The sequence below is a fragment of the Diabrotica undecimpunctata genome, chromosome 2, assembly GCF_040954645.1.
Source record: "Diabrotica undecimpunctata isolate CICGRU chromosome 2, icDiaUnde3, whole genome shotgun sequence".
In the NCBI taxonomy this organism is placed as follows: Eukaryota; Metazoa; Arthropoda; class Insecta; order Coleoptera; family Chrysomelidae; genus Diabrotica; species Diabrotica undecimpunctata.
In genome coordinates, this window is record NC_092804.1 from 152,816,402 (window position 1) to 152,831,498 (window position 15,097).

General features: G+C 31.3%; 2 protein-coding genes across 2 annotated transcripts in view; one reads left to right on the top strand and one right to left on the bottom strand.

Annotated features, from left to right (window-relative positions):
- Window positions 1-12,024, bottom strand: part of svr (Carboxypeptidase D svr) — a 74,520-nt gene extending 62,496 nt beyond the window's left edge. The window contains exons 1-2 of the mRNA XM_072523749.1: window positions 11,385-12,024; window positions 9,214-9,316 (exon numbers count right to left, since the gene is read on the bottom strand). Coding sequence (XP_072379850.1) covers window positions 9,214-9,316; window positions 11,385-11,825 — 544 coding nt within the window. The 5' untranslated portion in view covers window positions 11,826-12,024. The remainder of the gene's footprint in view (window positions 1-9,213; window positions 9,317-11,384) is intronic.
- Window positions 12,025-12,319: 295 nt separating this feature from the next.
- LOC140435062 (vesicle transport protein GOT1B) overlaps window positions 12,320-15,097 on the top strand; it is a 28,631-nt gene continuing 25,853 nt past the window's right edge. The window contains exons 1-2 of the mRNA XM_072523748.1: window positions 12,320-12,440; window positions 12,499-12,590. Of these exons, the coding sequence (XP_072379849.1) occupies window positions 12,416-12,440; window positions 12,499-12,590 (117 nt within the window). The 5' untranslated portion in view covers window positions 12,320-12,415. The remainder of the gene's footprint in view (window positions 12,441-12,498; window positions 12,591-15,097) is intronic.

Below are 15,097 nucleotides of genomic sequence, written 5' to 3' on the forward strand. Positions count from 1 at the left end.
ACATCATATCTTCCTAGACCCGCTGATGACATGCACCACCAAATCGTAATTCCTTTCAAAAGTCCAAATTATTTATTTTATACATGGTAACTAGATAATTCCGACCATTTCCGAATATATCCTAACATTTTGTGAAGATGAACATTTTCAATAAATTTTTGTTTGTCCGAACATTGACTACCTCAATTATTATTGTACTTTTACAGCTATAATAATACTACTACTACTAATAATATATAAATATTACAGCTTTGGACAATAAATAAGAAAACCAAAAACAAAATAAGAGCAACAGAGATGGAATTCCTAAGGAGAAGCTGCAGAGTAACAAGAAGAGATAGAATAAATAACATGGAGATTAAGAGGAGAATGGGAATGAACTCCGACATAATAGACTACATCGAACAGAAGAGGTTAACCTGGTACGGACATGTCAGAAGAGCAGACCAAAATCGGTGGATAAATAGAATAACAGAGTGGAGCCCGATAGGAAGAAGAAAGAGAGGCAGACCCCGAAGATCTTTCAGAGATGAGGTGGACGAAGCAATGAGTAGAAGAAACCTACAGAAAGGGGACTGGCTAAACAGGAAAAATTGGAGAAAACGGTTGAGTGAAGGAATACAGTGAAAACTGTGGAAATCCTTGTATATATATATATACAGCTACAAATTGGAAAAATGTATTAAGTAGGCGCAAAATTTCGGGCCAATGCTTTTTAAATGCATTCTTTTTTTTTTCGAGAAATCTAATAAATATTTTTGAAAAATTTAATCGCAGAATGAAAGAATATATTATTACCGAGGGCCGAAAGTTCTGAAAACTTCTATAATGTTTATTTTAATAAGTTACAGGGGTGAAAAAAAGAGAAAATTTAGTGTCTTTTGAATTTCAAATATCTCATTCAAAAAAACTTTTTGTTTATTCTAAGGGACTTTCAGCCCTCGGGAATAATGTAATCTTTCATTCTGCGTTTAAATTTTTCAAAAATATTTGTTAGTTTTCTCAGGATTCGAAAAAAATGAAAGCATTGGCCCGAAATTTTGCGCCTACGCCCTTAAGTCGTGATCGTGCGTGGAAAACGAATGCATTAAATATTTACTAACAATAAACAAATTAATTATAACTTGCACACATAACTTAAGTAAACTTCACAATTAAAATAATTATTGTTTTACCCAACTAAGAAAGTTTTTTAAGCGTATCTAAATGTAGGTTTAAAAATATAAGTTTAACTACGCATTTAAAGCGGCAATTATTATTAGCAGAGGTGAATGTAATGTGATGAGAATGATTATTTAGATTCTTATGTATTAGAAACATCAATCACAAGTAGATTAGTAGATGTATATCTACACAGTAGAATCACGTTTCGATTTCTTCTCAAAATATTGTTTTTGTTGCTTGGTAAAAAATCTTCCATAATTTTAATTTTATCTGACTTATTCATATTGACAATTCAGACATAATAAGTATATTATACATTTTAAAGTAGATGACTTTAAAATGATATTGTCAATATTTTTGAGTTACAATCCTGTGACGACTTAAATTGTGGCTTATCCCCAACAAAAAATAGTAAATTGCATTTAGATGCCACCAGAAATTAGCTTCACAAAAATAATTGTTTAATTGTTTTGTAACTTGGAATGGAAAGTGTCATGGTCGTTGAAATCACGCTTTTGTTGTGTAAGCAATTTGTGTAATTGCAACAATAAACTTTTACATTCAATTGTAAAATCAGAATAAACGGAGACTTCGTCAAATAGAGATGTAACTTATTCTCCCTTAACTAGTTAGCATTGAAAAGAACCTGCAACTCCTCCAAGTAGTACCTTGTCCTCAGGTATTATTACATGCAACGCTAAAAACTCCTCGTTTTTTCGGCGTTATTTATGATATGAATATTGCGTTGAATTCAATAATTCTACACACCCTCTGAACTACTCAGAGGAACATTAAACTTCTATGCTTTACTACTACGCATGTCTACACTTCCTGATCAATATTTTTATTACTTAATCAGGAGCTTATCAAAACACCTAAAGGAAGCTTTAAAACTAAAAATGAAGTATCTGCTCACGGAAAAGGATTAAATCAAAATATGTAGTCTATAGGCCAATCTCACGGCCTAAGGCAGTAGTTTCACGGTCAAAACGCAGAAGAACTGAATGATATTTACAAAGATTTTAACGAAAAAAAAGCTCACGGTATATAGTTCATTGAAATGTTACATTTCTTATGCCTTAGCATGTATTTGCACTTATAACAAATTTTCTTTTAGACCTTATAACATTTTTTTGGTAATTTTACAATAAAATGACATAAGAGCAATATCATAGAAGGTTTTTCATGGAATAATTTTTACTACAAATTTGTTTAATTTCATTAATTGCTCTGGATTTTACAGTTGGCCGGGTTCTTGAATACTCGCCATCTTGGAATAAGGGGTGCAAAGGTGAAGGTTTTTGAAATCATTTAGATACTAAAGAATAACCTGGTCAAGCATACAATAGTTGATGACATAAAAACAAAACAGTTAATATGGTACGGCCATGTACAGAGAATGCCAGATGACAGGATTCCGAAACAGATTTTGACGTGGACACCACAAGGAAGAAGAAAAAGAGGAAGGCCGAGAAGAAGCTGGAGAGAGGGAATTGAAAAAGAACTAGAGGAAAGAGAAATCCCTCCAGGCCTATGGTTAAATAGAGAAGAATGGCGGTAAGGGGTCGGAAGGCATCGGAGAAGGCTGTGAACCGATAGTAGTAGTAGAATAACCTGGTAGTAAGTAGTACTGTAAACTTATATATCTTATAATAGAACACTCTACTTATTTTTTAATTTAGACAGAATATAACAAATATGTTTAATAAAAAAAAAGTTATAAAATATTCTAAAGAATATTTTAGAAAATATAAACAATGTATTACTTATTTCTAATTTTGACTTCCGATTATTAAGGTCAAAACACTATATAAATGTTTAATTTGTGTGGTAAAATCCCCAGAGAATATTGCAAACAAAATAGTTAACATCTAATTAGATAAATCACTAAGTAATTATTGAACAAACCTTTATCAGTTAAACTAAATAATAATTGCTCCTTTATAAATACTTTAACCAAGATATTTTATTATCTTTAAATTAGGTGTGAAGCACATAGTTCTAGGTATATGGAAACAAAAAGGTAGATATGTATATGTATAGTCTTAGTCAGAGATTTGGGTTTCCCGTCAGGTAATATAGAGTATGCAATACGATAGAATATTATATAAATTTTGTAATTTGTTATAATTATTAGACCTTGTGATTAATAAAAATACATTTTTCATATTTCAATGAGAGACATGATACAAAACAGATTTCACTTTTAATTGTGTAACTTTTTCTAAAAGAATTGACGTATCCAATAAAAATATGTAAAAATATTGGAAACGTACAAAAAAATGATTATATGTAACATAATAAACTTTACACTTAAAGTAAAAATAACATGACACAAGATGATTTAATGACGTAGAAAGTATTGGAATAAATACACACTGATACATAAAGCTTGATACAAAATATGAAACTGCAGATATCTAAAGGCCAAATGTATCACCGACTCTTCAACAAAAACAGGTGAGTATATAGGTACACTTTTTAGAATACTTTTCTTAGGTCTGGTTGTTTATGCAAATAATATAAATATGTATAAAAAAATTGTATAAATATCTTTGTTCCGAGTATACGAGTTGAATCCAGCCAGATACATGATACGCATACTTAGATCCAGCGGAGTGCCATTCATTAGTTCCACTTTCATATTCTTCCGGGGGAAATTAAAAAGAGCAGTATACATTGGCTTGTTGCGCTAAAACCCACAACTATGATTAACAAAGAATCGCGTTCGGCTGAAGTAATTGTGCCAATTTGTTTTTTTCCTTTTTTCCCACAATTCTCAGATGTTTATGTTGCACAATGGTGAGACCGATTTCATCACAATATCCTTGCTAGATTGTAATTTCTTTTTTCTAAAAGTGGCTCATATAAATCAAAAAATGCCGCAACGTTTTCTTTGGTGAATGATTTTTAATACGCGCATAGGATATTCCTTGAGGCATTCTTGCTCTTGATAATTTCTTGTGCCTTGCAAGAAATTCGGCAAACCATTTCTTTCCAGCCTTTCTTTTACCACGCTGATGTATTTTTTATATTATTTGATTTGCATTGCACCTACACTCTTTAAGATTTATTTGGAGGGGGTTTTGGATATTTCCAAAAAAGGAACTTTTTTTTCCTTTTCCTTTTTTTTCCTTTCCAGGAAAAGAAAATGTGAACCTATGGGTGTTAAAATTGGAGACCATACACTGTACAGCTTGCATTTTGCTGATGACCAAGTAATACTTGCAGAAGATCAAGATGATATCCACTACATGTTACGAAAAATAGATGAAGAATATACTAAATGGGGCTTATCAATTAATCCATCAAAAATAGAGTACGTAGTAGTGGGAGGTGAAGGAAAGCACTTAGAACTAGGAAGCAAACAAATTCAAAATACTGATAGCTATAAATTTTTCGGTGTAAACATTACGAACAATCGTCGGAATACAAAAGAAATGGCTACTCGAATTGGTCAAGGAAATGCAGCAATACGTCAACTGAATAGTATACTTTGGAATAACCACATCACCCGAAACACAAAAATTAGGATATACAAAAGTATCATAGAAAGCATTGCTACATATGGTTCAGAGCTTTGGGTAATAAATAAAAATGACGCATCCAAAATAAAAGCAATGGAAATGAATTATTGGAGAAGATGTTGCCAACTCACTAGAAGAGATAGAGTAAGGAATACTGAAATCAGAGAGCGTATGGGCATAGACATTGACGTCCTGGAAACTATAGAATGCAAAAGGCTGAAATGGTATGGTCATGTAGAAAGGATGAATGATCAACGATGGCCAAACAGAATGTTACAGTGGATCCCCACCAACCGCAGGAAAAAGGGAAGACCAAGAAGATCGTGGAGACAAGAAGTAAAAGGTGCAATGGAAGATAGGGGTCTACAAGTAGATGACTGGAACGATCGCAAGCGTTGGAAGCTAGGTTGCGAGAAACGGCGGCAGCTGTATTTCTTCCAAAAAATTTTCTTTCTATTTTTAAGTAGTGATTGGCGAGTGTTGACTCCATTTCTTCTGAAAATACTATTTTTCGTCCCACATGAGAATTTAATATGTCTTCAGGATTCCCCTCCATCTTAACGTACCTTTCTAAGGTTGTTTGAGGTATATTGTGGGTTCGCGCACTTTTCATGTTTCCCATTACTCAGTGCCGAACAGCTAAAATTGCGAAAATCATTTGTTCCTTATTCTACGCTTTCCGTTTTTTAGGCATGTGAAAAAATATTTTTTTATTGCAAAAGAAAATTGCCTTTCAATTAAATAGGGATAAATTAAAAATATTAAAATTGTTTTAGAAAGTCTAAACACCTAGAAATTTTTTAAACCTAAACGTATGTACTTTTATTCTGTATGATATGTACTTTTCGAGAAAACTGGAAAGCTGAAAATGACGATCTGTCAGCACATCCGCTTGCTTGCAGCTAAAAGTAAATGATCCTAGCAGTACCCCGCCTAATATGGGGTACACCAAATTAGGAATTTTTAAGTACCTCATATTACGAACACCCTAGACTTTTATTAGGGGAGACTTTTTACAAAAAATATAGTTGTTTTAAAAAAAAAAAAACTAAACTATTTTCATAAACTATGCAAAATTTTGTATAGAATAATATTACAATACAGTAGAACCTGCTTAATTCGAACTTCGTTAATTCGAAATCTTCTTTAATTCGAATTTTTATTCTGGTCCGTAGCATTTCCTATATAAGTAATAATAATTATATTTTGGATAATTCGAACTTTTCTACAAGTTAAAAAGTTAAAAATGCCAATTTCATGCTGGAAATTTCCGCTAAAAGAGGTAGTATTCTTTTCTGTTCTAACGTGCCACTTGTTTCAAGGCCATTGTACATTGTGCACGCCCTTTCAGTTGAGGTGCGTTGGCGTTGCAATTGCAATCACCGCAAATCACGTCAAGTCACTTCGTATTGAGTAAAGATGTCGTCGCATGGTAATACGAAAACATACAAAACTTTAACGTTATCGGAAAAAATAGCGGCAATTAGAGAAGTAGAAAAGGGGACGAAGAAAAAATCTGAGATTGCCAGGGACTTTGGAATTCCTCCTAACATGCTCCTAACACATTATCCACTTACTTGAAGAATAAAGAAAAAATTCTCAACAGTGAAAGTGAGTGCGGTAAAGATCGAAAAAGGTTAAGGAAGCCAGAAAATCCAAATTTAGACAGTTGTGTGTTAAAATGGTTCAAACAAGCTAGGGTTAAGAAGATTCCCGTGAGTGGTCCCCTTATAAGAAGCAAAGCTGAACAATTTGCTATTGAAATGGGGAAAAATAATTTTAAGGCGAGTACAGGGTGGCTCGACGGCTTTAAAGAACGCAACAAAATTTCTTTCAAATCCATTTGTGGAGAAAGTGGGACCGTTAATCAGCAAGAAGCCAACAAGTGGAAAAAAAATTTGGAAGAGATGATTCAGGGTATAGATGAAAGATATATCTTTAATGTTGACGAGACGGGTCTCTTTTTTAAATGCACTCCTGACAAAACGCTAGCATTTAAAAACGAAAAATGTCATGGAGGAAAACTAAGTAAAGAAAGAGTAACTCTCCTAATTGGTGCAAACATGGACGGATCGGAAAGACTGCCTCTACTGATGATTGGCAAGTCGGCTAATCCGCGTTGTTTTAAGAACGTCAAGTCAAAACCAGTGGAATATGTGAGCAGCGCAAGAGCTTGGATGACTAGTGATCTTTTCGAGAACTGGCTGAAAAAATTAGACAAAAAGTTCATAAAAGAAAAGTTATTTTGTTTATTGACAATTGTACGGCACACACCACTATCCCACTGATGGAAAATGTAAAAGTTATTTTTTTCCTGCTAACATGACTTCAGTTCTACAGCCTATGGACCAGGGTGTCATAAAAAATTTTAAACATTTTTACAGACGTTTTTTGGTTGAAAACATATTGATGGAAGATTGCGACACCCTTAAAATAAAGTTAGACATTCTACAAGCATCTCGAATGTGTAAGAAAGCTTGGGACCAAGTAACAGCTGAAACGATCAAACACTGTTTCAAAACAGCTGGTTTTATAAAAAAGGAGGAGAACACAGACGACAATTTAACAGAAGAGCTGCTTTCAGTTGACTGCTGGGGGGACATCATTTCTGATCCTGCCATCTCTTATGAAGATTTTGTCAACGTGGATGACGATGTTGTAGTATGTGGTGAAATAACCGATACAGAGATCATCGCTGAAGTGCTTAAGGACAATGATGAAAAACAAGAGAGTGATGAAGACGACGCATCATCAGTGGCGGGAGAAATACATGTTCCGAATGCGGCCGAAGCAACACACCATATTACGTAACTTAAACGGTACTTTGAAAGTAAAAATGATGTAAGTCACTCTATTTTTAGTTCACTGAACATCTTAGAATCGTTATCGTCATTACCGAGAAGTTAAATTCTAAAAAGCAGCTAAAAATTTCGGATTTCTTTGGAAAAAATTAGTCTATTTCAAAAATCGACAATAATTGACCATTTGTTATAGCTTGCAAATGCTTTAATTGGTATTCTGGCCGAATTTTGTTGGCCCATTTTTTTCGGTTGACAAAATTCGGGCAAAAATTGTAACGAAAACATCTGCAAGCGATAAAAATGGTCAACTATTGTTGATTTTTATCATTTGTAGATGTTTTCTTAGGCATCTTTTTTTTTTGTGGATATATTTTTAATTCGAATTTTTGGATAATTCTGCAAACGATAAAATAATTCGATATTTCTGCAGAAAACATCTGCAAGCGATAAAAATGGTCAACTATTGTTGATTTTTATCGTTTGCAGATGTTTTTGTAGGCATCTTTGTTTTTTGTGGATATATTTTTAATACGAATTTTTGGATAATTCGAATTTTTTGACGGTCCCTTGAGATTCGAATTATCCAAGTTTCACTTTACTTTAAAAACTCCCCTTTAAGTCTCCTTAAAATGCAGCACGACCAAAAAACTTTCCTTACCACACAAAATTATTCTAACCTCAAATGTCAAATAAGAAAACAGGTTTGGCAAAAAGAGAGAATGGTTACCTCATAGATGTATATAGAGTCTGTAGAGCTTAGTGACGACACACATGAAGTAAGTATAGCAGTCTCTTTTGGTGAGGGAGGAAGAGACGAACAACCGCAAGAAAACTTGTCGTTAATATGCGTTGCCAGTATGCTTGGTCTATGTTAATATATACATCTATGATTACCTCATGGCAAGATGGTAGTAAACAATGCATATGACAGATTTCAGAATCAGTACTTGCGCGAAAGCGACCTACCCCATATTAGGGACTTTTCTCTAAACAATATTGTGGAAGTAAGAACACCACTTTTGTGCATCATATGTTGAAAATTTGTGCAATGTATCTTTCTCCAATAAAATGAAACAATTGCTGTCAACATGCTCCCAAATAAAAAAAAACTTCTTGCTTAGTATACAATGATTGATATAGCATTAGATTAAATTATTAACAATCAAATTACTAACAAATGAAAATGAGGATACAGCCGATGATTTATGGAAGTAAAAACAGTGAATCTGATGATAGTGACTCATGGAAATCAAATGTAAACGAATATTTTTATGCACTAAACTGAAAAATCTAATTCTTTTGTTATATGCGTTTAAAACGATAAATTTATTTCCAATAATCTAAAAATGGATATCAATTATTGTTGATATTCTACTACAAAAGCAATTATAGAAATCTCACAAAAATATTTTCAAATATACCTGAAACTAATTGTTTCCGTTTTTATTGCATTTTTTATTTAAAAATCAACATTAATTAAACACTGTGTACTTTCTAAATATAAATTTGTTTGAGTATTATATTAACAAATATTTTTTCATTCCATTAATACATAATTATTGATATAAAATATTTGTTAACATATACCTTTCCGTCACATCCTATATACCCTAAAACAACTTGTTCAGAGCAAAACCTTATTTTTTGGAATATTTATGAAATATTTCAATACAAAAATTTTTAATTTCTTAAATGCATATTTCAGATGAAAATTTTCTCACCTGCTTTTGTAGAATCAAACTGATCTGGAAAATCTCTATTTAAATCAACACTATTTTCATTCTCCCTTCCAACATATTGTTTTTTAGATTCACATCTGCCCTCCTGCAAAAGTACAAAATAGTATTTAATGGCATAAGTAAAATAACTCAATTAAATTTAATGATAGTCATAAACATTTCAAAATATATAATCAAAAGAATAATTATTACATGTATTTTTTTCAATTTGCTTAAGGTATTTTTCCTATTGATTTATCCTATCAATAGAAATAAGTAGCTAATATGTTTTTTCTTCTTCTTTCTCAAACCACATTTATCCACTGCTGGACATAAGTTTCATCCAAGCTTCTCCACTGATATATGTAATATATTTTGCATACTCATCATTTCCTTTAGTAGGCCGAATATCATGTACCACTCTTTTCAGAGATTTCGTCATTTCTTTTGATTTATCTTAGTACCTCAGTTACTCTATAGATTGTCACTTACTATTTTCAGCGTGTCTCTCATATTGTTCAATGTTGTTACTTCTTCTATTGCATCTGTGCATCTGTTTAAGTTCTGATTTCTTTGTTTCTGATTCTGCATCATAATGAAATTTCCAGAATTGCTCACTCTACAGTTATTTAAGATGTTCTAAATCTTCTCGCACAGTATTTAGTAAGCAACAAAGTTTCCAATAAGCTTTCTAGTTTACAAGAATCTCATACTTGTCATTATGTGTTTCAATTTTCCAAATGCTGGGAATGATAGCTAAATATATCTGGAGATTAGCAAGAGGGGATATGAAGTTTATGAAATTTGGTAAGAAAAATTTTAATTCAAAATATTGGCATACAGAAAAACAATAAAATGGCAAGAGATTTAAAATATTACTGCTAAATATTAGAAGTTTTAATTTTTTTGGTTTATTTTGATTCCAGTTGGAATGTCAAACATTCTGTTTTTTTAGATACTGTTATATTTTGTATGCATCACTTGTATTAACTGTACCAGGGCCGGACTGGCGCATAAAAAGGCTTCAACCTAAACTCTGAACAAATGTGCCAGACCCCCTCTCCTTCTAAAATTTTGAAGTTGAAATCCTAATACATGGAAAGTAAATAAATATTATTTATGAAATTTTTTAAGTTTAATTTTAATTTAAATCCATAAAATAATTTACTATTTTATTGGGAATAAGCCATAATTTTACTTTAAAATAATTTTACTTTGATATTAAAGGGTTTAGAGTGTACTCATTCCAATCACGAGGCTTCAGATGAGACCTGTATCGCTACTTTTCATCTCCCTGTGCCAGGAGTGGGTAATTTGTGCGCCTGCTGCCTTCCTTTGATGTGGTAGCCATTTTTCAGACTTTCACTGTTACCCGTTACAACCATGGTAGTTACAGAACCTACCATTGACAGTTGATAAGTCATTGACACATCAAAATAAACTTATTTTAAAGTAAAATTTTGGCTTATTCACAATAAAAATGGTAAAGTATATTAAGATGCCATAAAAAAATAACTTAAGCTTCTCACAATTTTATCCCTTTACTAGGTTATACTATTTTGGACTCCCTGGATACTCCAATTTTTTTAAAACTGTGAGTTTTGCCAACTGCTTCTACAGAAGAATCTTTTCATTCAAAAAAATTTAACAAAAACCAATTTAAGAAAAACTTAATGTGGATCATTCAAACCAAATAAATTAAAGGGTAAAATTAAAGGTTCTTAAACCAAACATAGGTAAGATAAGTGAAATATCTGGTGCCATTTTTGAGCTATGTGCACGGGCTTTTGATTATCTAATTTCTGTATTTTCCCACTTTAGTTTATAAAATCACTAAGTGTTAAAATGTTTAGTTGATATCAGTTATCTATTTATAGATTTGAGACTATTAGCACAATTTGAAAGTTACTTTAAATTAATATTATTACTATAACCAGAATTTTTAAAAATAATCCTGTAAATCCTGTAAAAACAAAATTTAGAATATAACAGTAGTAAACAAAAGTAGTAAGTAGTACATGGGTTTTTACCCATATATTTAGTGGCTTCAAACATGTACATCCAGATAGCACTGATGATGGAATATTAATTCCGAAAATGTTCTATGATGTAGCCCGATAGGATTTTTATTATTATAAAAGGAATTTTTTAAATAAAATAAAAGTAGTACTTACTTCTGAATTTTCATATCCATCAGGATTCATTGAAGGCATTAAATAAATATCAGTTGAATTGACCAATTTAGTCACCCTTTCATTTGTACCATAATTGTGAATTAAATAAAGAGCCAGGTATATCATTAACTGTCTTCCTATAGCTTCATCCCCATGCATATTAGCAACATATTTAAACATTGGTGTTAACAATGTTCTGTTTTGGACGTTAGAATTTATTTCTAAAGCCCACAAATCTCTGTTTTTAACAGATTTCCCTACAGATCTTAATTTTACCAACCCAGGATGTTCTGATTCCAGCTTTTTGAAGAGATTTGTGAGTTCATCATAATTTTGGTATCTTGGATTTTCCAGGAATTTCTCATATTCTGCACTTCTTATACTTAATGTTTCACTTAAACTAAATATCACACAAACAAAAATTATTGCTTTAAGTATCATTTTAATAAAAGTTTTACGAACTTTTACATCTGTATACTTCCGACCGTGTATACTTTACCTAAGGACACAGATGTAATTTCCTCCAGTAATAAACTTAACGTACAGAGGACAAATACATAAATAAAGTAGACGTCAAGTCGTCAAGAAATGTATTGTCGACTTGTCGTTTACTGATATTTCTTGTTGAATCTCATCTGTCTCTCTCTATCTAATGTGTTTGTTATGTTTTCCTATCTGGCATTTGATAACGTGTCTATTGAACTTAAGATTACCAACTGAAACATACAAAAAAAACTCATACAGACTTAATTTCAGAAAAAAGTATAAAAAAATAGACGTAGTTTAGACGAACATTGATAGAAAACCAGCCACAATTATATAAAAAATAGAGTTATCGAACAAATTAATTTTTTTGTAGTCAAAAATACTACCATTTGAAAAATAATTCGAAAGTTGACTTGAAAGGTATTAAGTTGGTATTACTACTGATGTGTCATCAATGTAATTCAAAAACATTTTAAACAATCATCGATATAATTTTGCTAGGTTATGTTCTTGTGCCAAGTATATCATAATAAATAAATTTAAATATGTTTGAATTAACAGATACACAAAGTAAAAACTGTATGTAATGCTCTATTATGGTGCATAATTAACTATTTTTTGTTTTTAGAAATCGGGGTTGGATTGTCCACATTTGGAATATTTTTTATATTTTTAGGTGTATTACTTCTTTTGGATAGGAGTTTATTAGCATTAGGAAATGTAAGTTACTTTTCATTGTTTTTATTGAAATATATTGCATTAACAATCTTACTTTTGGTACCAGTGTAGTAAGAGACTAAGACCTCTAGGAACCTATCATATCTCTCTTATATCAATGGATTCTGCTTGTTACCTTACTGATTAATGTACAATGTTTTTTATTGGGTACTCAACGGTATTGTTAATGTACTTTTCATTTAATATTAAATCTTGCACAATTCAGATAAACTAATTTGTCTATAATCTCTTGTTCTGTTTTGATTGATGAAAAGGTGTTCTTTATTTTTTTTAACACTTTTATTCAGCAGGTAACTGGCAGGCATTGATCTACAATAAATTATAAAACTAAATTATATGTATGTCTTTAATGTGTGGCAGTAAAAATATTTTACCCAGTAATTACATACTTGTAAATATATTTTCATGAAAATTTGGGATTAAGCCTTATTCTCTTATTCAACAAACATGTGTGCCTGTTTTGTGCTTCCTGTTCTTTAGAGATGAAAACTGTCCATTAAACTACAAAAGGTCATCAAAGCAAAATATTAAGCATTATAGACTGAAATATGTTTGAATGAACATAGTAAATATCCTTTTATATTTTGACATAATAATTTATGATGTTTATCAACTTTTCAATCTGTTAAAATAACTACTTACAACCAAATTTGAAGAAAAAAATGATTTTAAATATTTTAATTGTGTCTGTAACTAATATTAAACATTGTTTAATGTTTTAGATCTAATGTATAATTTATTTAGAAAATTTTACCCCTTAAAAAGCATTCCTCATTGCAAAAACATTGTAAGAACTATACACTTATACTTATACACATGTTTTATGAATTGAAATAGTTTTTATTATATGCAGAATAAACATACCATAACATTCTGAAATTTTCAACATTTCAATTATTAGAACAACCCCTTATGATAAAATTAAAAGAAAACAATTTTAACAATGTATAATTTTTTAATCCATTTGTAATTGGTTGTGACCTTACTAGCAGCTCTAAATTTATTCATATTTTACTTAAAAGTTACCAATATAATTATGAAAATTCTAGATGTTTTGTAAGATACATTTTATGCTTAACTCATTATTAAATGCAGAAACAATAGACTATGTAACCTTTTTCAATTTTGGAAATGTACTGGGTCAGATACTAAATCAAAAACTTTGATTTAGTATCTGACAATATCTGACAATTTAGTATCTGATGTATCAAAAACTTTGATTTAGTATCTGACAAAAACAATCTAACAAATGCAGGCAGAGACAGCAAATGATTAAAAAACTTTTTTTTGTAAATAATTGTTTAGATCTTATCTGTTTAACAGAACACAAATGGTTATTGTTCAGAAGAATGGCAGGACATATAGATCTGTAAAAGAGGTTATCTCATGGTAGTATTTTAGGACCACTTTTATTTATATTAATTATCAGTATTTCTCAATAAGGGAATGATTGAGATTATATTTGGGTGTCCCATAATAAACTATTCAGATGATAAAGTGCAACAAACATGTGTGAGCTTTTAAATGCTACACATTGTGCATTATCTGAATCTACAGATGAATTATTCTTTTAAAGAAAATAAGATCATGGATTGATGTAAACAGTCATTTAAATTTTAAATCATATACTATTCAAACATTGTGTAATTTATTCAATTTGAATTGTAAGTCAGCTTGTAAATTTTGATATATTAAAGGTACATTAGAGACATTAAAGACATTAAACATGTACACATGTTCTGCACTTAGCTACTCATTTGGTAGGTATTCTAAAGTGGTCAAAAAAGATTAGAAAGTTTTAAGTTGAAAGTGAGAACACTTCACAAAGGCATAAAAACATCATCCACATAGTCACTAGAGAGAACCACGATACCTAGGAGGAAGGGGACTTATGCTCATAGGTAAGCAATTGGAAAAACAGGTTTCCAGTTTATGAACTTCTTTTCAGAAACAGGCTGAGACATCTACTTTACATCTGGCAATTTGAGCAGTAGATGACACAACACTGCTTAAATTAAGGGAACCAAAAATGTACATTAACCATCTTTCTAAGCAAGAAAAAATGCAAAGTTGGATGGGTAAAACTGCATGGAAGACATGTCAATGAGACTAACCAAGACTAAAGGTATAAGTGCATTGACCGAACTGGCCGCCAACAGAACGCTTCATGACGCTCAGCAATTTAATGTATGTGTATTCAAATGAATCAATACACATTTTATAGAAACATAACACATCAACTTACACCGAACCGCGCTGAAAACTCGGAATTAAATATTTTCACAGTGTAGCAGTGCATCACCTGGTGATTTAGTGAGCACTACCACAATGGAACTAACCAGAAAATAAAAAGAGCTCAGAAAGACCTTAGGTCCAAAATGATAAATGCTGGTATGGATGTCAAACCCAAGAAACCATTCCAGGAGCTGCCAGGCGTTTATCAGAACTGAATTATTAGGAAAGATTATTGACCAACAAATAATAAACTT